Here is a 25210-nt window from a genome sequence, read left to right as displayed (position 1 = left end):
AGGTCTCTGACATGCTTTGGATACATTTTCTTCATTGTTTGGTGATTAACATTCAGCTCCTCGTTACTTATGCAAATTTCTGCAGCAGGCTTAAATTTCTCCCCAGAAAATGGGGTTTTCTTTTCTATTGCATCGTCAATCTGCAAATTTTCCAAACCTTTATGTTCTGCCTCCGTTTGAACGCTTTGCCGCTTAGAAATTTTATCTGCCAGATACCCTAAATCATTGCTCTCAAGTTCAAAGTTCCATGGATCTCTAGGGCAGGGGTAAAAGCCGCCAGTCTCTTTGCTAACACATAGCCAGAGTCCAGTTTGCTCCAGTTTTCAACAAGTTCCTCATCTCCATCTTAGATCACCTCAGCCTCCACTTCATTGTCCATATCACTATTAGCATTTTGGTCATAGCCTTTCAACAAGTTTCTAGGAAGGTCAAAACTTTCTCATGTCTTCCTGTCTTCTGAGCCCTCCAAGTCTCTAGGAAGTTCCAAACTCTTCCACATTTTCCTATCTTCTTCTGAATCCTCTAAACTGTTCCAATGTCTGCCTGTTACCAAGTTCCAAAGTCGCTTCCACATTCTTGGGTACACTTATAGCAGCACCCCACCCCTCCCTTGGTACCAATTTACTGTATTAGTTCCTTCTCATGCTGCTATGAAGAAATACCCAAGACTGGGTATTTCTAAAGAAAAGAGGTTTTTTTATAAAGGAGAAAACCTTTTTTTTAAAATAAAGGAAAGAAAATTTATAAAGGAAAGAGGTTTAACTGACTCACAGTTCAGCATGGCTGTGGAGACCCCAGGAAACTTATAATCTTGGTGGAATGTGAAGCGAACACATCCTTCTTTACATGACAGCAGATGAGAGAATGAGATTTGAGCAGAGGAGGAAGCCCCTTCTAAAACCGTCAGATCTCATAAGAACTTACTATCATGAGAATAGCATAGGGGAAACCACTCCCATGATTCAACTACCTCCCACTGGGTCCCTCTCATGAGAACTAAAATTCAAGATGAGATTTGGGTAAGGATACAGTCAAATCATGTTAATTATAAATGTTACTACATAAAATGAAGAATATTACTAGTCGTCACTCAGTTTTGTTATTATAATATATAACTATATTTAGATTTTAAAAATTCTCTCATAATTGTCATAGTAAAAATATTTTCAAAGAGAAAATTTCCTGTCATGTTGATATAGCATCATAAACAAACAGATATCCAATAGTGATCAATAAGCCTTACAGAAGCCAATTTCTCTTCATCTTCAATCAAACTGAATCAATGGGCCTATGACAGCTACTCCTGGTGGAAAATATGCTAAAACTTTTTGCAAAAAAAATCACAGAGGCTTTTGGGTCTGAACAGTATCTGACAGGGGAATAGTCATTGAAAAAATAATGTACTCTAATATAAGCAAGTTTTAAAATAATTTTTGATCCAGTGCAAGAACCCAAAAGTGCCAGTATGTGAATGCGTAATTAGGTAGTGGAAAATTCATTACAAAGTGAATTTTGGTTCAATTTGACAAGCAAAAATTCTCCCATGGCTGCTTTTGAGAAAATTATTATACCTTTCTTTCATCAAAATGTTGCCTGTTGTGCATTTCTGTCAATAGCATTTAACATATTTATTTAGGTTGTCTGTTTTCTACTTCACTAAAGTAATGTATACTTTTATTTATATTTTATTCCTGTTAACATATATAACACATATCCATATAATCTCCCCATAGGTGAGAGACTTATTCTTTCTGTCCTTGCTGTGGTAGCCACAGAATTGTATCACTCAAATCTTCTATTGTTAGCATAGTTGACTAATGGCCCCAGCTGTCATTCCTCTGTATCTATCATGGTATTTGTGCTGAGGTCATGCTTCTACCAAGCTGTTTATAGCCAGCGTCTGAGCGAGGGGTAGGTACTAGTGCTAGTCCATTCCTACAAGGCATGGGACTTTTCTAGTGGGTGACTTTAGCTTCAGGCATCTCCCTTGACCTTGTCAAAACTCCACTGTCTGAGACTCTTCCTCCCCAATCCTCCTTCTCCCTCACCTTTCACAGGTATCAGATCAGCAACTCAGTCTGAGGTTGAGTTCAGTCTGAAGTCTTCCCTGCCTATTCCTACTTCCTCCTTTTCATCCTTCATGTACATCTCTCTCCTAAAATCCTCTTGCACCTTGAATTCCATCTTGGCATCTGCTTCTTAGAGGATCTGAACTGACACTCTCTGAAGAAAAGGTAAGCATAGCACCTTTCTACCTTAAGAATATCCAAATCACACTGTCTCCAGAGAGGAAATATTGTTACAAATAGATTTTTATTTTCTTTCTTTCTTTCTTTTTTTAGACAACGTCTCGCTGTGTCACCCAGGCTGGAGTGCAGTGGCACGACCTTGGCTCACTGCAACCTCCGCCTCCCAGGTTCAAGTGATTCTCCTACCTCAGCCTCCCGAGTAGCTGGGACTACAGGCGCGTGCCACTACACCCGGGTAACTTTTTGTATTTTTAGTAGAGATGGGGTTTCACCGTGGTAGCCAGGATGATCTCAATCTCTTGACCTCGTGATCCACCCGCCTTGGCCTCCCAAAGCTCTGGGATTACAAGTATGAACTACCACCCCCGGCCAAAAATAGATTTTTCTGAGTCCCTAAACTTCCCTGGAAGTTTCTTTTATATTTGTGTTGTATAATCTCTTCCTCAATCTCTAGCCACAATCTCCAACCTGACCCTGCCTCCTTCCTTCCACTCCAGGTGTTATTAATGTGCTAAAGTAGCTTTCTGTTTCTGTCACTCCTTGGCTTAAAGGCTCTGATGATTCCCTCAAGTCTACTGGTTAATGTCCAAATGTTTTAGTCCAATCCATAGTCAATTTCTCAAATTTTAAGTAGAAGAGGGCTCTTTCTCCAAGGCTAGAGATAACAGGCAAAGGATTGGAGATGATAAAACGAAACTGAGGTTTAGGAAGGAAAGTTGGGAGTTTCACATGAGATGGCTTTACTCTTCCTGGTAAGGTAGATGGTGGAAAGTCAGCAGGAGGGATTTGGGAGCTTGAATGGGGGAGACAACCACAGTGAAAATTCAAAGTGGATTAAAATTTTTGCAGAGTAGCACTTAGGGGTCCTTTGAAGGATATTGGGATATCCCTAGGATATTGTTACTTTATTCTAAATAAATGCCTTTCATTTAATAGATGTTCAAAAATGTTGAATGAGGAAAGTAAGCAAAGCATTATAAAAACTCTGCAGAAGCCCTAGAGGGAAGTGATTAAGAACATGGCCTTGAGCCAAAATCTGAGCACCATCACTTAGAGCTCTGTTCCTCTGTGCCTTAGTGTCTTTATCAGGAAAGTAATAATATGATGCCTACTTGGTAAAGTTATTATAAGGATTTACAGTTAAATATGTGTATATAAATCACTTAAATTATGCCAGCCATATGGCAAACACTCTGTATGTTTGCTATCTTCATTATCATCAGTATTATTACAGTAAATATGCAGCTAATTAAAAAATTGACCAGAAGAATGGTATATATTAATAGATAAAGTAGCAGACACTATAGTAGATACAAAACCAGAAGCCTTCATCTTGGGGCTCTTTTGAGCTGTCATGTAAGGTCTGTGATCTTGGGCATGTTATTTAATGTTCTGCAACCTCAAGAGTACCTGTCTCTTGTTACATGGTTGTAGTGAGAGTCAAAGGAGATTAGTGTGAAAGTGCTTTATATACCATAAAGGGCAACAGACATACAAGTTACCCATCAGGAAATAATACACATGTATGAGTTTGTTTGGTTCATGTATCAATTCCTTTAGCCCTAGAAATTCTGAGGATCAGATTGTTAAACTTACGCATTTTGAATACATGTTAGACAATCTCTGCAAAACAACAACAACAACAACAACAAAAAAAAAAACAACAAAAAAAAAACATGCTGCTGTGGATTTCAAGATAAGAGAAAAGCTTTCTCTTGTTTGAGAAGATACAGTGAAGATGGGAAGAGAGTCACTCAGTCTGAGGTCTTTTGGTGGAGGAAGGAAGAAAACAATTTTCTAGGGAATGGGAGCATGAAAAAACCCACCAAATTTGAATGGCATGGCATATGTATGTAATGACTAAGAGGTGTGTACTCATAAAATGAACTTCTCCTTTTTCTTAAACCCACTTCTCCATAACAAGGCCGCCTGCTGCTGCACCAGGAATTTACTGCTGTGAGCAACTATAAACATTGTGCTAATGGTAGCACTGCCTGAGAACAGTCATTTGAGAGTGCAGTGTGTACAGTTTGAGGCCAGAGACAATATTTTCTGCTCTCTACACACCACAGGGCACACACTGTAATCTGATATAGGGTAAAGGTACTTTAATAATTATTATCATTAAAAGCAAACAATCAACTCCACAGATCAATGCCTCTTTTAAAACATGTTTTCTAATCTCTGTTTCCTCTCAGATGTATGGTTATTGTCCACCTGGACAGGCCCCAAAGTGACAGCCAGAAATCTGCCTCCACCACCCCTTCTGCTGTTCCTGCCATCATATTTAATTGTGTTTGCTCAACTCGAAGCCAAACTCATATGCAGTATATTTAGATGGTTAAAATAGCACAGCACTGCACTGTATTCACAGATTATTTTCCACACCACAGTTCTTGGGAATTAGTTTGGAATAAATAAGGTAAAGAGAAAAGAAGCAACATAAATTTGTTCCAGTGACAAAGAAAACAATATTAAAATGCCAATCTGGAGCTTCGCCATGAATGAGGGAAGGGAGTGCTCCTTTCGGTCCACTCTCCTGCAAATGCAATCGCCATCTCATTCTCTAGTCTGGATTTATTTTAAAGTGGGTGAGAACAAAAGCAAAAAACTAATAGTAAGAAACTATGAAAAGAACCTTTATTATTTCAAAAGATCAATGTACAATCACTGTACATATTCTTAGATAGCATCAAAAGTAAAGGTGTAGAACTGATATATATGTTGATTTTCTGAAACTCTAGGGAGTCTTTATTTTTCACAATAGCAAACTTTCTAAATTGAAACACATATATTATTAGTATATATTCAGGATCTGTTTTCTGAGGTCTCGGCTACTATACACTTCTTCAAATGCCTTAAAATAATCACTCCTAATTAATTTACAAAGGCTTCGTTGGATACTGTTATCAGCTAACTCCACCTTAAAGTTTCCAACTTGCATTTTTCATATCATTTAACAAACACAAACTCTGTCACCCAAATGTCAAAAGATTTATAAGTCATGGAGTATAAAACAGACTTTGTTACTGAAGAGGTTATGATTTGAATTGGATCAATTAACTAAAAATAAAGACCAGCTTTCTGTTATTTTAATCTGAGCCAAATTTACATAACAATAATAACAATGGGGATTTTATTTATTTATTTAACTTTTATTTTAGGTTCAGGGATACATGTGCAGGTTTGTCATATAGATAAATTGCAAGTCATAGGAGTTTGGTGTACAGATTATTTCATCACCCAGGTAATAAGCATAGCACCTGACAAGTAGCTTTTTGATCTTCTCCCTCCCCCTATTCCCTACCCTCAAGCCCCAGAGTCTGTTAATCCTGTCTTTGTGTCTGTGTGTTCTCAGTGTTTAGCTCCCACTTATATGTGAGAACATGCAGTATTTGGTTTTCTGTTCCTGCATTAGTCTGCTTAGGATAATGGTCTCCAGCTCCATACACATCCCTGCAAAAGATATGATCTTATTCTTTTTTATGGCTATGTAGTATTCTGTAGAGTATTTATGTCACATTTTCTTTATGCAGTCTACCATTGATGGGCATTTAGGTTGATTCCGCGTCTTTAACTATTGTGAATAGTGCTGCAGTGGAGATACATGTGTATATGTCTTTATTGTAGAATGATTTCTATTCCTTTGGGTATAAACCCAGTAATGGAATTGCTGAACTGAATGGTAATTCTGTTTTAAGTTCTTTGAAAAATTGCTACACTGCTTTCCACAAGGGCTGAACTAATTTATTTGCCCACCAGCAGTGTATAAGCATTCCCTTTTCTTCATAATCTTGCCAGCACGTTATTTTTTGACTTTTTATTAATAGTCATTCTGACTGATGTGAGATGCTATCTCATTGTGGCTTTGATTTGCATTTCTCTAATATTTAGTGATATTGAGCTTTTTTTCATATGTTTGTTGATCATGTATATGTCTTTGAAAAGTGTCTATTTATGTCCTTTGCCCACTTTTTAATGGGGTTGTTTGCTTTTTGCTTGTTGATTTGTTTAAGTTCCTTATAGATGGTGGATATTAGACCTTTGTCGGATGCATTCTGTAGGTTGTCTGTTTACTCTGATGATAGTTTCTTTTGCTGTGCAGAAGCTTTTTTGTTTAATTAGATCCTATTTGTCATTTTTTGTTTTTGTTTCAATTGCTTTTGCATCTTCATCGTGAAATCTTTGCCAAGGCCTAGGTCCTGGATGGTATTTCCTAGGTTATTTTCCAGGATTTTTGTAGTTTTAGGTTTTACATTTAAGTCTTTAATTAATCTTGAATTGATTTTTGTATATGGTCTAAGGAAGGAGTCTAGTTTCAATCTTTTGCATATGGCTTGCCTGTTATCTTAGCACCATTTATTGAATAGGGAATTCTTTACTTATTGCTTGTTTTTGAGAACTTTGAAGATTAGATGGTTGTAGTTCTGCGGCATTATTTCTAGGCTAACTATTCTGTTCCACTGGTCTATGGGTCTGTTTTTGTACCATACCATGCTGTTTTGGTTACAGTAACCTTGTAGTATAACTTGAAGTCAGGTAACATGATACTTCCAGCTTTGTTCTTTTTGTTTAGGATTGCCTTTGCTACTCGGGCTCTTTTTTGGTTCCACATTAATTTTAAAATAACTAATTCAGTGAAGAACATTATTGGTAGTTTGATAGGAATAGTATTGAATGTGTAAATTACTTTGGGCAGTATGGCCATTTTAACAATATTGATTATTCCTATCCATGAGCATGGAATATTTCCATTTGCTTTTTCTCATCTCTGATTTCTTTGAGCAGTACTTTGTATTGTAATTCCTGTTGTAGAGATGTTTCACCTTCCTGGTTAGCTGTATTCCTAGGTATTTTATTCTTTTATTTATTATTATTATTATTTTAAGACAGAATCTTGCACTGTCGCCCAGGCTGGAGTCCAGTGGCACGACCTCGGCTCACTGCAAACTCCGCCTCCCAGGCTCACGCCATTCTCCTGCCTCAGCCTTCCAAGTAGCTGGGACTATGGTGCCCGTCACCACGCCCAGCTAATTTCTTGTATTTTTAGTAAAGACAGGTTTTCACCGTATTAGCCAGGATGGTCTCGATCTCCTGAGCTCACGATCTGCCTGCCTCTGCCTCCCAAAGTGCTGGCATTACAGGTGTGAGCCTCTGCGCCCGGCCAATATTTTATTCTTTTTGTGGCTATTGCAACAGACATTTTAAATATACGGAGCTTAAATAACCTGACTTTCACCCAAATTTGGAAAATGAAGAGAATGAATATGCATATAGATACTTTTTTACTTCAGATTTTCCAGCAAATATTCTTATAATACCTACATGTCTATTAATCAAACATCACATAAGAATACCTACCCTCTGCTCATCTGTCAGGAGCTGACTTTTTCTCTGCATTCTTATTCTTCATTTGTTTATTAATTAATTCAACACACACTACTTAGAGCCTGCTCTGTGCCCAAGGGCTGTTCTAGGTACTGAAGACACCACCAGGATAAGGCAAACAAGGTGCTATTCTTATGAAGTTTACATTCTACCACAGAGGGTAAAATTAAAAGACAATAAATAAACAGAAACAAATATTTCAGTTAACAATAACTCAAGAAAACACAGTAGAGTAGAATGCTAGGGTAGCCTGGAGGGTCCCTTTAGACGGTTGAAATAGACAAGTCTCCTCAGGAGGTAACATTTGTCTCAGATGGACAAGATGGCACCAGCCATGTGAAGAGCTGAGGGAACTGCAAATACCAAGACCCTGAAGCGGGAAAGCATTTAGAGAATCCAAAGAACTTAAAGAAAGAATTCTATTTAGAGCATCATGAGTCGGAAGGAGGTGTTTTGAGATGAGGCCAGACAGTGAGTGAAGAACACATTTTTGCCAAGGACTCAGGCAGCTGCTTCAAGATTTGTTCTGCCTTTGGAGTCAGCCCAGAACCAGCCTGTGGAACAAAGGCCAGAACTGACTCAGATATAGACATTGTTGTGGCCCTACAGATCTCCTCTTTCATGTGTCTGAGCTGCCCCTGAAGTCTTTATCTCCTGGGTCTTTATTACCTGAGTGGTTCACTTGGCTTTTTGACCTTCATTCTTGCTCATTTTCTGTTTGTCTTCCAGACCTGTGGGCCTGTTGCCTGGTTTCTGATCTGATACTTTTTCTGATCCTCACTATTGGTTTAGGCCTGGGGTCCACATAACCTGGGTGTTCTGAGTGTTCAATCTTACAACAACTACTTTTTTGAATATGTACAGTGGTGCCTCTGTGTCTGTGGGGTCTGCATCCATGAATTCAGTCAACCTCAGATAGAAAATATTTGGGGAAAAGAGTTCCACCAGGTTCCAAAAAGCAAAACTTGAATTTGTTGCATGCCGAGTATTACATTGCATCCACACAAATGCAGTGATATGTGAGAATTGCATTAGGTATTGAAAGTAATCTAGAGATGATTTAAAGTACATGGGCAGATATGCATAGGTTATTTGCAAATATGACAGCATTTTATATCAGGGACTTGGCATCTGCAGAATTTAGTATCTGAGGGGGTCTTGGGACCAATCTCTAATGAATACTGAGGGATGACTGTATTGTGTTATCAGCTTTCAAAAACACTTCCAAATACTTTAGCACTTTTGACCGTGTCAACAATCTCCATGAAGCAGCTTTACAATTATTATTATTTTATTTTAAAGATAAGGGAATCTAAAGTCAAAGGTAAGTGCCTGAGAACCCAGGAATCCTGCTTTCTAGTCTCTGTCTTATTTAGGGGGTGAAGGAGGTCTAGTGCACTCTAGGCATATGGGGAGACTAATTCCACAGATGGCCTGCTTATTATATGAATGTTGTAGACAAGGCACAAATGAATTTAAGGTGAATAGAAAGGATTCTTTTCCCTTCTCTTCAACTTTTTTCATACTTGTATATTTCAGTTCACTTTTCTTTGTAATATTATGTCCTCAGACATCATTCACAGCCCCATACATACACTAGAACATAGTATAGAGATAGACTAATACAAATATATTACCAATGAAAGGAGCAAAAAGAGAACAAGTGACTCATTTAATTGGTGAATTTGGGAGGAAAAAACTGAGCATATTCAGCTGAACTGCTCTGAATTCTTTCCTTTGGTTCCACCTAACCCCAAATACCATAGTTTGTAGGTGTTGGATAGCATATATAACTCATTTTAAAAGCTCAAAGTTCTATGGTCTAATTTCAAGTATGTATCTTTCAGATAACCATGTTGTCAACAATTAAATGTACTCTTAAAAAAATCAGCATTTTCAGATAAGTTCAAACAAGAGAGACAAGAGGGTGTCATTGAGAAACTAACAGTTTCCTTACCGGTTCAATATTAAACAAAACTCATAAATAATATTCTTAAAATAAATGGGAGAGTGATAGAAAAGATTGAAAACCCTCAGGTGTCTTTAATCCTTCTAAGGTGGATCAGTTAAGTTCATCATAGCTCATGTGTGGTAGCTTTGCAGTAGAATGATTTTCATACCATTCTTTAAAAATCTAAGGTTCTTATTAAGATGAGATTCTAGCTGTTTCTATTAAAAATTCATGACCCTTTTCCAACAGAACTGTTTTGACCTGTTATTTCTGGCTAAATTTGTACGAGTTCTTTTCTCCCACCCATTCCTGCACAGATCTCAAGAAAATACACTTTAATAGCTAGTGATCTAAAGTCCTTAGACAAAAACAAAAATATGCAATTCTGCATAAAACACAAATTCACTTAGAGGTGAATATTATAAAAAGCAAACGCAGTAAGTTTTGAAGGATGTGTTGTCCCTAGAGGACCATTTAGTGGATTGGAAGCAGCAATTCATGACTGAAAATAAATTTAGTAAAATATAATACAGTTAATCTACATAAACTCAAAACTTTCCAAATAGAAAAATAATTACTTATCTTTCCTAGTTTGTTTCCAGACAGACATTTAATATTGTATAAACATCATGTCACTATAGATTCAACAGAGGATCTGGTCTCTCCTCCACCAACCCCTCCTCTCACCTCTCCAGGTATCTCTGGGACAGTATAGGTGAACCTCTGGGGACTTTTGTAAGAATAGGGTATATCTGTCTCTACCAAAAAATACAAAAAAAAAAAAAAAAAACTAGCCAGGCGAGGTGGCGGGCACCTATAGTCCCAGCTACTCGGGAGGCTGAGGCAGGAGAAGGGCGTAAACCCGGAAGGCGGAGCTTGCAGTGAGCTGAGATCCGGCCACTGCACTCCAGCCTGGGCGACAGAGCGAGACTCCGTCTCAGCAAAAAAAAAAAAAAAAAAAAAAAAAAAAAAAAAAAAAAAAAGGATTGGTACATCTGGACTGCTGCCAGCCAGGTGGTAAGCTTGCTGGGGAAAGGCTCTGGCCTTGATCATTATGCTTCTATGTTGTTGAACTTTGTCTATGATGGGTGGGTGAGCTTAATGCAGTGGTGAAATATTATAAATACCATTGCGACCTCACATCTAAGCTATAGCTTTTATTGGCAGTAAAGCTGCCTCTATAACTTCCTTCTGGGAAATACTGCAGTCTTTCTCTTAGGATATTTTCTTATATTCATCCAGATTTCTCAAGAATGATTTGACAATTCTACTATGTTATTGTCATTATTTTCTTTCAAAAAAAAGATACTCAATATTTTTGCAAAAAGACATGGAAATACATTCTATGTCGCGAAGACCATACAGATGATAAGTCTCAAACTTAGCTATAAGCACACAGATGACTCGACAATAAAAGGAATATCATAAAATAGATCTTATTTGAAAATGTATTAGACTTGATTAAAAATCCACATTTTTAAAGTTTACACCTTATAGTTTTTACTGAAACTTTAAGTATTTTTTAAAAACCATGTTAATTGATCCAAAACAAAATGTTCATACTTTTGTGCAAAATAAATTACATGTTGTTTCCTGGGCTGAAATCACATTATCATTTCATTGGATTATACTGGTGTGTGTGTGTGTGTGTATCTTTGTATAAAATAATATGCTACTGTGGCTATATTAAGACGGTGCCAACATAACTGGCTGAAAAGTGAAAAATTCAATCATGACAGTTTTACTCACATGTTTTCCTGATTAGACTAGTTGATTTGGCTTGGCATTTTATATGCATTCATTAAGTTGTTGTAAACAAAGGTGTAATATTATAATGACTTTCAAGTCAATAACTTTTGGTCTTTACAATAGTGAACTATTAAATATACACAGTCAAAAATATTTAAAATTCAGACTAAAATCCACTAATTTCATCTCTGAAATTAATGTTACTGCCTTTTACAAATTTTCACTATAGAGAATGGTATTTAGAGAGTATACTCCTATCATTAGTCATATTTTTAAAAGATAGGAGGCTGGAAAGGAAGAAAATAAAAGAGATTCCACTGCTGATAAAATGTTTTCACTTTTCCCAAAAGTACACTAGTAATATCTGTGTATGTGTATGCACACACACATATACACACACAACCTTGTCCCTCAAGTAGATCCCCCAAGATCCCCAATTTTATTACCTGTTTTTGAGCAGCACACTGAAGGTCATCTTATCCAGTCCCAGATAATTTGGCAGCAACTTTGCCCAGTTCCACTTCCATTTTGTGGTGGCTGACTGTTGATAAATGAGAAGACACTATTGTTAGTTATTAATCAGTGTTAATATGATCAGTAAATTAAAGCTCCAGCTGTGATAGACTAACTAAGAAGGAGGGGGGTCCAGAACAAGGACTTAGACAGATAACATCAATCATGTCCACAGAAGAAGGTTTTTATTCCAATAAGATAGCAATTAATTTATAAATCCATTTGGGGATGTAGTCATTATTTATAAAAATATAAATCAATTTCTTGAGTCGTTATTCTTCCAAGTGTTAATGGCATTTGCCCAACAAGTTTCTCTGAGAAGGAGACTGTTTGAAAAGCAAAGAAAAATAATTGGGAACTTTTTCAGACATCATATCAATTTATTGTTTGATTTTCTTTCCAGCAACCAAAAGTTTGATTAAAAAACAAACTTGGAAGTGCTAAGAATCAAATTATAAGACACAGCCTAATTAGAGTATGATATTTATGTTATCTTTTTGGTTAAGAAAATGCTTTAAAGGGAAGATGATGAGGATCTGTAAGTGTAAATTATATAAATGATTCTTCTCATTAATAGAAATTTCGCAACAGACTATGGAGAAAAATTACTGTGAAAAATAATCTCATAATTCAGAACTCAATAAAATATGCCATTTATTTAAATGAAGTAGGGAAAATTTAACGGCTATAATAATTATTTATGGTTTGGTGCAATCTAATGCACAACACAGAAAAGCAGGCAATAAACTCAAACTTAGTATATTTAAAGTATTATAAATGCTTATGCTCCTTAGAATGAAATAGTTTTGAAAACAAGAGTCCAGACTGACGTTTAAAATCCAACAAGAGCTATCCCCTGTCACCTGCTGATTAATTGAGCACTACAGTCCTGTCATAGAGCAGCAGAATTCTGCCCTGGGTTGTCAGCATTTGAAGGTCTTACTCTACTACAGTATTGATGAGTGTAGACTAGAGCTGTAACAGTCATGGTAAAAATATTATCTGCATGCTGAATTAGGCCATTGTTTTAATTTTTATTTTCATCAGAGCTCTAGGTCAAGCAATCCTTCTCTTCTGCCCTGTTAGTTCAAATTGTCTGTCAAGAGGTTTCTGGGAAAAGCCACCAGAAGAATGAACAAAGCAAAAGCAACTTTAGATTTCAAATACTTCGGCAGAAAGATGATCTTTTCAGTGTAACTACTGAAACATGCAGCTTAGACAATGGCATAATCTGACATTTAAAAATGTGTGGTGTTTACCATATTGACTTTATTCCAAATAGCCTGGCTTTAAGATTATTAACAAATTCGTTTTAAATTTGGGAATGTGTCTATGGTTATAAAAAGCAAATTTACCCCATACCACTTAAAGTAGGAGCTCAGTGCTCTATTTATAATTAATTTTAACTATTTTCTAATTTGCCTGATACATTCATAAAGGTTGCAAGGTATTTTGTGAGTGTGTGTTTTGGGGGATGGGGGTGACAAGGGAGGAAAGGAATGTTACAAAATGCCTGGTTCTTCAGCCCTCTGTAGACACAGCCTAACAGATGTTCCCTCTGCCCATGGTAAACTGAGCAGCCAAAAGTTCAGTTTTACAGACCAAACAGATGAATCAGTTTGACAAATAGAAAAAAGGTTAAATAACTTTTAAAAGTCAATTTGTACAGACCATGTAAGTAAGAACAAGGCCTTTTGCTTCCTAGCAAAAAAAGCTTATGAGTAAATATTCAAACACAAAGCAATTTTTTCTTAGTTGGGTAAAGAAACCACACATTTAAATTAAATTTACCATTTAATTTCCACATACCTGATCTAGCATGTTTTCACTAAACGCCTTATACACATGGAAAGGGTTAAAGGCAGAAGGCTGATCTTCTATACTCCTCAAGGTCGCCTTTAAAGGTCGGATGGGTAATGGCTTTTCCTCTGAACTATTCATAGAAAACAGCTGTTCTTTTAAATATTCCTTCAAAGAAAAGAAATTACAAGTTGTGACGGTGAGAAGCAGACATTCTCTGTAAAAATAAACTGATCAATATCCAAATTTATCCTTTCAGCACATTTGCTAGATTACAGTGTATTACTTGCCTCAGGGAAGAATACATTTTCAGAAGATACATAGTGGAGTACCAATCAGCATTGCAATAAACCCATCAAAAACAGGTTTACCTAATATGTAGTATAGATTAGGAAACCATTGATCAAACTCTTACAGAATGAATATATGTTTGATATATCAGACCTTTTTAACAGGCATTGTCTTGCCACCGGTTCACATATTAACGTGTCTGGTTACCAAAACTTAACTCAGCTGCATGATTATTCACACTACAAGGTTGCTCATCCATTCATTAAGCGTAGTTGTTAACTACTCCAGGCTCAGCAGAGCATTAAGTCCTCTGATATTTTATTGCAAGCAGTCTCATTCAACATGGAATTAATTATAATGCAAGCTCCTAAACTCTATTTCCATCCCATGGAGTGAAAAATATCAAGGTTCGAGAGAAACTCAAAATATGTCATCATAAGCCCCCAACTGCCAGTGCAGGCCTGGGCAAAAAAAGCCAATCTACAACATTATACCTCGTTTTCCACCAATAAATAAATAAGGTGAACAATCCTAAAGTATTTTATGGAACTTTTTCTGGAAGATGACAAATTAAAATGACCAAAAGTCCCCATCAACTAATAAATGCTTACTATTAATAAATAAGTCATCTAATAGATTTTTTAAAATATAAATGTTCTTGTGATGTTTCACGTATCACAAGGTAATTTTTTTAATTTGAGGTTAGGGTTAGGATGAAGTTCAGAATGTTAGAGCCAAAAAGGTATTCAGACATCATTTAGAAAACCTGTGCTACTCAAAGTCTGGAGCAGTGGATCAGCTGAGTTAAGCCTCGCCTGGGAGCTTGTTAGAAAAGCAGACTCTTGGACCCTATTGAATCAGAACTTGCCTATTAATGAGCATTCCTGGCTGGATGCAGTGATTCACACCTGTAATCCCAGCACTTTGGGAGACCGAGGTGGGCAGATCACCTGAGGTTGGGAGTTCCAGACCAGCCTGGCCAACATGGTGAAACCCCATCTCTAATAAAAATACAAAAATTAGCTGAGTGTGGTGGCGGGCGCCTGTAATCCCAGCTACTCAGGAGGCTGAGGCAAGAGAATCACTTGAACCCAGGAGGTAGAGATCACACCACTGCACTCCAGCCTGGGCAACAGAAAGACTCCGTCTCAAAAAAAAAGAGGATTTCCCTGGAGATCCATAGGCACAGGGAATCTCTAGCCCAATGTCACACTCAATGGTTGGCACTGAAAGGTCAGGGGACAATCCTGAGATCACACAGGGGTGAGAGGTACAGCTGTGGTGAGGAGTCACATTTCTGGCCTCAGTTCACTGTGCTTTTTTCTGTGCCTCTGTAACTTTAGGAATGCCCACTGTGTTCATCATGAGAGGCAAATTTCAGATTATAAACCCTAAAAATTGAAAGAAACCACTGCTGAAGTTAACAATCATAGTCATTTCTTGAACTTACTTGTTACAGAGCAGCAGTCCCCAATCTTTTTGGCACCAGGGACCAGTTTCGTGGAAGACAATTTTTCCATGGACATGGACCAGGGGGAGGGTGAATATGGTTTTGGGATGAAACTGTTCCACCTCAGATCATCAGGCATTAGGTTCTCATAAGGAACACACAACCTAAATCCCTCAAATGTGCAGTTCACAATAGGGTTCATGCTCCTATGAGAATCTAATGCTGCTGCTGATATGACCATAGGCGGAGCTCAGGTGCTAATGCTCACTGTCCCGCCACTCACCTCCTGCTGTACAGCCCAGTTCCTAACAGGCTATGGACTGGTAGAGGTCTGTGGCCCAGAGGCTGGAGACCCCTGTTGTAGAGCATATATTTGTAGAAGGATTAATTCTTTAGTGTCTGATAGAGGGTCACACATGGACTCTTACTAAATATTGTTCATGATAAAGCCATCAGAAAATAGTTTTATGCCTAGATTTAGATTATTGAACAGAAACAAAACTTTTCTCTGTTATGATTTACGCAAATAAAATTTTTCAAAGGAATACTTTCATTGACAAAAATTCTTTGTTTTGGCTAACAACAATCTGTCTTAACTGATTTCGCCTTACGTAACTACATTTTGACTGTTTCCACTATTCGAAAAAGAGAAACTGTTCTGTGGCAAGTTGTGAAAAAAATGGAGTTTTCTCCTTTGTTGATCTTTCTAGGTACTGCACTGACAGTCATCACTAACTCGTCTTAAAAACCTCAGATTCTTTAACTGTGACACTGCTTTAATCAGATTTACAACTAATTGGGCCATATCTTTAGATTTCCATTCTTTCTTGAACACTTTCCCTGTGCATTTACGTCAAAACTTATTCCTCTATTCATCATTTCTCCATTTCTCTTCACTGAAGAGCTTTGTCAGTCTGATGACCTCAACTACCACATTCATATAGACCAAATCTGTATGCATGTCTGGTCTCATTTGTGCCCATGTGTATGGTAGATGGGTAGATGCGCCTGACAGTGATTACTTGATCACACCCTGAGAATGACCCTGTATGGCAGATGCACTTGAATGTGTTTTCAGAGTTCTAAGCTAAGGCATCTGGGAGGGGCCAACCCGAGTTCCATTCTTTATCTATGAGGAACCTCTAAGCCCCTGGCCCATCCCGCAGTACTAGAGCCATACAGGGGATTGAGGCCCTTTGTTTTGGGTTAAATGAAGGTTGTCAGGTAGAGGATGCTAGGTAGACGGTGCTAAATGAAAATGCTGTATAAACTGCATGCCTCTTGCAAGTGGCTGTGGTTTTCCTGCCCAGCCCACTACCACTGGCCTCTCTTCCCTGTACGTAAGCTCCCAATAAAACCCCATGTCTTGTGGGCCAGCTCTGGGTCTCTTCAGCCTCTTGAAACTGGTACCATCCCCACTGGAGTCAATAGGAGTGTGGCACAACATCATGGTCAGGGCCTTAACTATAATGAGACATTTTTGCTTGGACATCTTATCTTTATCTCAAAGACAAAGCATCTTTAACCCCATTTTCCCTGATAACTTCTTTGTCTCTATGAATGGCACACCCAATCTTCCCCTCACCTAGGCCTGTACCCATAAATGCTTCACTATTTATATTACATTATTGAGAAATATTTAGCAGCACATTCGAAGGTGCTAAAGACTCATAACACTACTCATGAAATGAGCAAACATCACAATGCAATGTCACTTACAGCATAGCAGTACCTCACAGTGGAAAAGCAGTCATAAGTACTATACCAGTCACCTAGTCATGCTTGTGTTGTTTGGGCTTATTGCCTGTGTTTTTGTAATAGTTACAAGGCAAAGGTCTCTCTTTGCTTCTAGCCTCACCTAACATTATGCCTCTTACCTTGCAGTGCCGTGCTTCATTCAGCCCAGTAAACCACCAGATACTTAGCTCTATATCCCATCTGATAGACGTTACTATAACAGTAAATATACTCAGTTGTAACAAGAGAAATCATAACACTGAGCAAAATGTGGTGGTACCCCAGTGTAATCTCATGGTATCCTGTTCAGAACCACTATCTCAGAGTTATAGGAGCTCTATGAGGGAAGTACAGCCTTTGGCTTTCCAGAGTATAACCAGATAACTGATGGGCAATAAATAGCCAATTCAATTTTGGATGATCTCGCTTATTGGTGATTGTTAAGCTTTTTAATATTATGTACCTTTTAAAAATAGGACAATTCTATCAGTTTGGCAATTCAGACCAGCTTTACCATCCTCAGAGCTATTGTAACACTGTTTAAGGATATGGGGGTAACCACACTGCAACATCTGTTCCTCATTTGTCACCACAATTACTTTGGCCAATCAGAATGGCCAGGTGGACATACCCAATGAGGAGCATCACTTTGCAATAGAGGTCTTTCAGTTTGCCAAGGTGAGGGGTTCCTGAGTTTCCCAGATAGAAACCCTAAGCAAGCTATGAGGGATCACTGACAAGAATGAATAGGTTGTGTTACTTTGTAACAATTACAAACTGAGCTCTGGTGCCTTAAGGACAGGGTCATATCTCATAGCTACAAATTTCTTACATCCTTCTGAGGCCATTGTTATATCACCTGTTTATTGACTGTTTGATTAGCTCTATGAAATCCAGGAAACAAGGTATACTTGAAGTAACTTTCAGATAGCTAATGGTGGGCAAAATCTTTATATAATCAAGTTGAAACATGCTATTGTTGAATTTAATTTATTCCTTGAAAATGTATGGTTATAAAGGCCTATGTTATATAGATAAAACTAAAACACTATATATTCACATTATACAATTTTTAGTATTCTAAAAATTACATTCATGTATTTGCAAATATAAACACAATTAGATGCCACAATCTAAATCAGACACATATGATCAAATTCAAAACCTGATTAAGTTAGAGAACTTTGTTTCAATAGCTGAGATAATGTGCTATTTACATTTTCACTAAAACAGCCAAAAACATGCAAAGTCAGAGGGCAAGGGGATAGAAAAGCATAACATTGGTTCAACCAGCGTCTGTGTATTAATGAATTTTCCTTGGTTCATCTGGTTGCTCCCGAATATGGTTCAATATTCTTCTTAAGTTTTTTGATTAAATAAGAAATCTCCAACTTCACCAACACAAGCATGATATCTGCAGGAAAAGAGCTAAGTCCCTCTTCTGAAAATTCATTGTACAAATACCAGATTTTAACATCAGTCTAACAGTCACAAACACACAATTCCCAAACTACACCTCTAGTCTCTACAATTCAGAACTGAACTGAGTTTATGAGCCGTGTTATTGTTTAAACCATATAAATAAAATCTACATTGTTTCAGTGAAGCTTTTTCTGTACAAATGCAGAACAGCCGGGGCTGAATAGATTCTATTAATAATGCAATATTGAGTTTGGTATTGACTTTAAGAAGTATTATCACCTCCATGACTAACCCTTAGCTGCCAGCAGACGCTGCCTCAGGCCAGTACACACCTAATTGCTCGGTAAAAAGACCGTTTCCCTACCTCATTGAGCTGCATGATGTGATAAATTTGCCTCAGGTACTCGCTGCCACCTGGTTTGTGGCAGAGATCCAGGACCATCGTGTTTATTTTCTGCTCAGTCAGTTCAAGAGCAATATCTCCTTCTTGTAAGGCCGTGCTTTTCTCTATTGTCATAAATGCACTAAATACAAAGAAAGCATATACATATCAGTAGTGAAGAATTGTAAAGATGGAGAGTAATCATGGAGATGGAGTGTGGAGAGTTGATGTAAATCTCAGATTCAAAGCATCCATAAAGACTTCGCTGAAATAGGTAAGCCTTCCCAAACCGCTGCTGCTCACATAAACAGCACCTTAGAATTAAGCACCTGAAAGCATTTTCAAAAATTGAATCGTTTCTTCTAAAACATGTCTTTACTGCATTTATACTCCTATCTATAAAACATTTTCCCATTACTGCAATTGTTGAAATTGCTATAATCATGAGATGAAAACAAAACATTTCTTTTTAAGAACATGTAAGAAATAATTTGTATTTTCTCTTTGTGGATAAAAAATATCTTTGATGCCTGAAATAGCTTTGGTATTTTGTCTTTTGTAGCGTCCTCTTTACACCTGTTGTAAAACACATTGAAGACTAATTAAAGTGTCAAAATGGGGAGCCTATTATGCTAAATATAGGCTGGGTGCTTCGTGGCAGTGTGCTTACCAGTGGGTACTTTAAATTGGCCTTTTACACTTGTTGCCTTTTAAAAATATGTGCCCCACTCCTGTTTCTTTCTGTAACAGATACTTAGCAAAAGTCATTATCCTGATTATTCTTCCAGAAAAAGAGTCTACTATCACCACACCAGGAATGTGCAAGATATAGTTCTAAAACATTTCTTTTAGAAGGATCTATATACATATTGTTGATTTTGAACATTATTTACACAGTAATAATGGATGACAAAAAGAATTTAAACATTTCAAACTCTACCAGTGCAAAACATTATGATATTCACTGTACACATATATTCCACACGAATTTTTCTTGTTGTTATTTGGGATCATGGTACACTTTGCAATGTAAGTGTTCTTAAAACTCATGGTTTTCCACTGTTTCCAAGACTAAATAAAATTTACTGTGGCGTAATCAGCTGTATACTGCAGTTCATTACTGAGATTTTGCCATGATTATAAAATTAGTTCTGCTAAGAATCAGTGCCGCTGACCTGAAGACGGAACCAAATGACACCAGCTGCTGGACGTTAACTTTGATATTGCTTCCACATGTAGCTTCAAAACATCCTTCACAAAAACGGGAGGAACTTTAAGATCATATAGCCTTGCTAAAAAATAAAGAAAATCCTACTTTGACTTAGAGATATTCATTAACTAGAGTAAATTGTGTTTTTTTTTTTAAGACCTTTTTACAATAAAATAAGTTTGCAGGTATGTTTTTGAAACTGCATACAGGTTGCAAAAAAAAATTTGTCAGGTTTTGTAGAGGCTGACATTGAAAAAGTTGAGGCCCTCTGACAAAGAGTATCTCAGTGTCAGCTCCTGAACTGTATCCTTTCCTGTCCATCACTGTGCAGGTGAAGCAAATGATTGGATTCAGTCAATGCCATGATTAATGAGTTCCTCTCCGGATTTGGGACTGCCTATCAATCATGTCATTAGGGAGAATGTGCCCTGAAAGAGGCAGACCTTAGCCAAGGAATAACTGCATTAATCTTAATCTGTATATGCACCCAGCCAGCCAAGTCAGGGTCACCATGATGAAAAACAATAATCTTCAACTCGACAAATTACTTTGCAAAGACAGACATTTCTTTACTTTTTGTGCTGTGTGTTCTCCAGAATCTAAGTTGACTGTTTACAGCTTGAGTGTTACTACAAAGTGAAGGTTATTTTAATGAATAGTCATGCTTTCAGGCAGTATGCAAGACAGGCAACACTTACAGCTGCCACCTTTTCCACTGCAGTTATTTTCACCATTTCCATAAAATCAAAGTTAAATCTGGATGCAAGTCAAAGGAATCTAGCTAAATGGTATCATGTAGTTTCAGATAATCTTCATAAGTAATTAAGATTTATTGATCTTAACAGAAGAACCATTTTAGTTTAAATGCTTACATACTCATATGTTTTTTGAAATTACAGTAGAACCAAGGTAACCCTCTACCTAATACAGACATCATGTTTTGAAATACATTTTTCCTCACAGTGTATATCTATGAGTAAAATGACCACCAATTAGTGAGAAATACTTAGAGGTGGAAGTGCACTTGTATAACAGATAATCAATTTGAAATCAAAGTCAAGAAGAAACACTTTTTCTTTTCTTTTTCTTTTTTTTTTTTTGCGACAGAGTTTCACTTTTGTTGCCTAGGCTGGAGTGCAAAGGCACGTAATCGGCTCACTGCAACCTCCGCCTCCTGAGTTCAAGCAATTCTCCTGTATCAGCCTCCCAAGTAGCTGGGATTACAGGTGCCTGCCACCATGCCCAGCTACTTTTTTTTTTTTTTTTTTTTGTATTTTTTGTAGAGATGGGGGTTTCATCATATTGGTCAGGCTGGTCTCAAACTCCTGACCTCAGGTGATTCGCCTGCCTTAGCCTCCCAAAGTGCTGGGATTACAGGTGTGAGCCACCGCGCCCAGCCAAGAAACACTCTTATACTGCCCAAACTCTGTAAGAGATGGTTATCTAAAGTGAGTTAAGTCAAATTTAACTCTTTTTCAAATAAATGCAATACATAACTTTAAAACTGCACTTTGTATATTGATATCATTTGAGAAATTGAGAAAGATGTATTGTGCTAATTACATAATTACTCAGAAACTTTGAGGGCTGTACTGCGTTTTTTAAGTCAGCAATTCTTCATTTTTTATGCATGTTGTATGAGAGGTAAATAATCTTTTGGCTCATTGTTAATCAGCAAAATATTAGCTAGGCAACTCCCACTATAGGAGATACCAGATGTGTTGGGGCTGTTTATAAAACTTAAATTGACATCAGCTTTTAAGGAAAAAATTTAGCTTATAGATTCTTGTATGTACCCCTACATGTATTACCTAGACATTGCTTTAAATGGATCTTATTTGATATAGGGGCTACTAAATCAGCAGTATCATAAATTTAACTTTGTCACTATAATCAGATATACTTTTTACTCTTGTTTTTCCTCTCCCCTTTATAACCACTGCCATGGATAATGACATCAGGCCTTAATGTTTTAGTCATTGGATTAAAGCCTGTAAATTAGTATTGAATGCAAACAGAAAGATTAAGACGGTCACTGTCAATGTTACTAAGCATTTGCCTGAATGCTATTGTAATTCCTACCCATGGGACACTCCAGAAGTACATTTCTAGAGGTCAGTATGATGAGACCAGGAAAATCATGATTACCTACTTTTCCCCATTTGGATTAACATAAAGTCTTATAGATTAACATAGACAAGTAAACATTATTAATTACCTTAATACTAACCAGTGAATGCAATGTATTTTTTTTTTTTTTTTTTGAGACGGAGTCTCGCTCTGCCGCCCAGGCTGGAGTGCAGTGGCGCAATCTCGGCTCACTGCAAGCTCCGCCTCCCGGGTTCACGCCATTCTCCTGCCTCAGCCTCCCGAGTAGCTGGGACTACAGGTGCCCGCCACCTCACCCGGCCAGTTTTTTGTATTTTTTAGTAGAGACGGGGTTTCACTGTGTTAGCCAGTATGGTCTCGATCTCCTGACCTCGTGATCCGCCCGTCTCGGCCTCCCAAAGTGCTGGGATTACAGGCGTGAGCCACCGCGCCCGGCCGCAATGTATTTTAATAGAGTTTATACATAGTAAATGCCTATCAGTTCCAAGCTTGATGCTAAGAACTCCATGAATGTTATTTAGTTTTTCAAAACAATTCTGTCAGTGTGGTATCATCATTGAAACTGAGGCTTTGAGAGATTCAATAACTTGCACAAGATGACCCATTTACAAGGGATTTGTACTTGCCCATCTGATTCCAAAGCCTGATCTCTTTATCATTACCATGTACTAGTAAGAGTAACCATATATCAAGTGACTTTTCGTCATTTTGGGCAGAAAGTTATATTATTATCTGCTAGCAACATGAATATATTTTTAAAGAATGAGGGACAGCGTGTGTGGGTGTTTTTAAAATGGGCTGACAGTGATCTATAGACCATATGAGCTGGAATTCCTTTATCAATACCATGCAATTCTATACCTGAAGACTAATTTAAAGACAGGAGGACTCTATGTACATATTTAAATTCATCAGGGACCCTTAAACATCTTTGCAGTATCACAAATCACTTAGCTCTTAGTGACAAAGCCATGAGAAGGCTGACATTTTCATACAGAAACAGCTGGGTGTGTTTACAGCTGGAGTGTGATATGCCCTAGTTGCCCTCTGGGATTCTTACATTACCAGATGAAAAATGTGTACCTTTTTGACAATCAGGTACACAGAAAGCAATAAAAAGCCTTTTATATCCATTAATTCCTTCTTAATTTAATCTCCATGCCCAATCCATTTGCAAAATGCTCCAGGCTATCCAATAGATACCTGTTTGCACACTGAAAAGGGGTGAAACTAAATTCTCCTGGGTTTAACTACCACCCTTTTAATCAGAAACCTTAAGACGGTGACTAAACAAGTATAATGTTCCAGTGTGTCAATGGGGTTCACATTTTAAGAAGACAAGAAATGTGCAACAATCCAATTTTTAATGGGATACTTATCTTTTTTTTTATTCATCAAAGCTCCCATGAATTTAGCAAAATACTATTGCTGCCCATCTGACAATATATTGTTGTTTATTGGTGATTTTGTTATTGTAAAAGCATTTGATGAAATCCAGTAAGAGAAAAACATCACTTTACCATTCAGTGCTCAGTTTCCTTGCTTTCAACAATTGACGTTCAATCCAGTTGGGCTTCTGCTGCTCAATGCTCTGTATGACCTTTTGGATCATTTGATTAGGGATACTTGTCTGGTCTCCCATGATGCTCTCCAAACACATACAAATTAAACCCAGTTTTTCTTTACTCCATCTGTCAAGGGAGGCACCTGTTAAAACTTCCACAGTGTTTCCGTCCTCAAATATCCGACATATAATTACAATCAAGTTCCAGACAAGCAGGCCAGCTTTCTTCAATTCAACAAAGTTTTTTGACATTTTTCTCTCAGACAGAAAAAAGAAGTATTTAATTGGGGGAGGCAAACATGCAATCACCGTAGGTAACTTGCTGATTACAATAGATACTGCCTGAGCAGCAAGCCTTGTGAAGCCTGGGGAAGAAAAGAAAAGGTATGATTAATATTAGTATTTGCGTTCAATCATTGCATGGTTTTGTGTTGTATAAAGATGTCTAATTTTTGTGGAGAAAATTGGCAAGAAGATCAAGTGCTTGACATATTCCAGCAGAACTCTAACCGGGGTCTCCGGCAGTACTACCTAAAATTCCCCCAAATCACAAATCTGGGGTTTTTTCCTCTCATAAATGAAGATTAGAAAATTTAGGCTCATAACTTGTATCCTTTCAGGATTGCAGCTTTCCAGGACCCATGTGGCCTCCAAATTAACAAATGCAAAGGTTCCCAGCTGGGTAACTTTGTAGGTTTTGATACTTCTGACTCCCCTTAAGCCCTTCTCCTCCCTTGGAATCCATGACAGAATCATTCCAGCTCTCCTCAGGATGGGTTTCTCTCCTTTCAGTTCTCAACCCAAATGTTACCTCCTCAGAGAGCCTTGCCTCACCACCTTATCTTATCTCATCTCATTATCCTCTCAGTCCATTTACACTCTTCCATCACAGCCCCAAGACCCTCTCTTTCAGGGATCCCCATTTTGTTGTCTTTATGATAGCACTCCCCATCATCTAATAATTATGTCCTTTTCCTGCACACTATATGTCACCCTCTTCTAAACTATAAGCTCTTAGAAGGCATTCCCATATCCCTAGCACTTAGTACCTCATATATAATAGTTGTCAATAAATATTGGTTGAATGAATGAGTCAGTAAATTGTTTCCTGCTTACCTCTATCTCTCCTCTTTGCTTCTTTGTGTCCTATGCTATTTCCACTTTCTACTAACACCTCTTAGATGTAGATTTTTGCTAAGACGTCCTTAGCCTTTTGGCTGATGATTCCACATGTTCTTCCTTGTTTGATGCCATTTCACATTTATGATCTTATTTAATGCAACAGCCTTAGGAGATTATTCAAATATGTGTTGGACCTAGTTTTTACACACTTATGAAGACTGTTCCAATTAATTTTTAAATGATTCTTAGGTTGTCATGAATTGCAGAGGAGTC

At 37.5% G+C, this 25210-nt stretch overlaps 1 protein-coding gene and 1 long non-coding RNA gene across 10 annotated transcripts in view; one reads left to right on the top strand and one right to left on the bottom strand.

The window, feature by feature from the left end:
- The window catches only part of LOC140711484 (uncharacterized), a 297959-nt gene extending 287636 nt beyond the window's left edge, over positions 1-10323 (top strand). For both annotated transcript variants that reach the window (XR_012092702.1, XR_012092701.1), the window contains 2 exons: positions 2343-2484; positions 4448-10323. This is a non-coding gene — a long non-coding RNA (uncharacterized lncRNA). The remainder of the gene's footprint in view (positions 1-2342; positions 2485-4447) is intronic.
- Positions 1-25210, bottom strand: part of KIAA0825 (KIAA0825 ortholog) — a 495887-nt gene that overhangs the window by 247628 nt on the left and 223049 nt on the right. For all 8 annotated transcript variants that reach the window (XR_012092698.1, XM_073014582.1, XM_073014579.1 and 5 more), the window contains 4 exons: positions 23772-24180; positions 18915-19074; positions 13660-13818; positions 11784-11878 (listed from right to left, as the gene is read on the bottom strand). Coding sequence is in view for 7 of the 8 variants with exons in the window: in XM_073014582.1 (XP_072870683.1) it covers positions 11784-11878; positions 13660-13818; positions 18915-19074; positions 23772-24180 (823 nt within the window). In the remaining variant the exon portion in view is untranslated. The remainder of the gene's footprint in view (positions 1-11783; positions 11879-13659; positions 13819-18914; positions 19075-23771; positions 24181-25210) is intronic.

This window comes from Chlorocebus sabaeus, chromosome 4 (assembly GCF_047675955.1).
Source record: "Chlorocebus sabaeus isolate Y175 chromosome 4, mChlSab1.0.hap1, whole genome shotgun sequence".
Taxonomy (NCBI): domain Eukaryota; kingdom Metazoa; phylum Chordata; class Mammalia; order Primates; family Cercopithecidae; genus Chlorocebus; species Chlorocebus sabaeus.
This window is presented reverse-complemented; position numbering and strand designations above follow the sequence as displayed.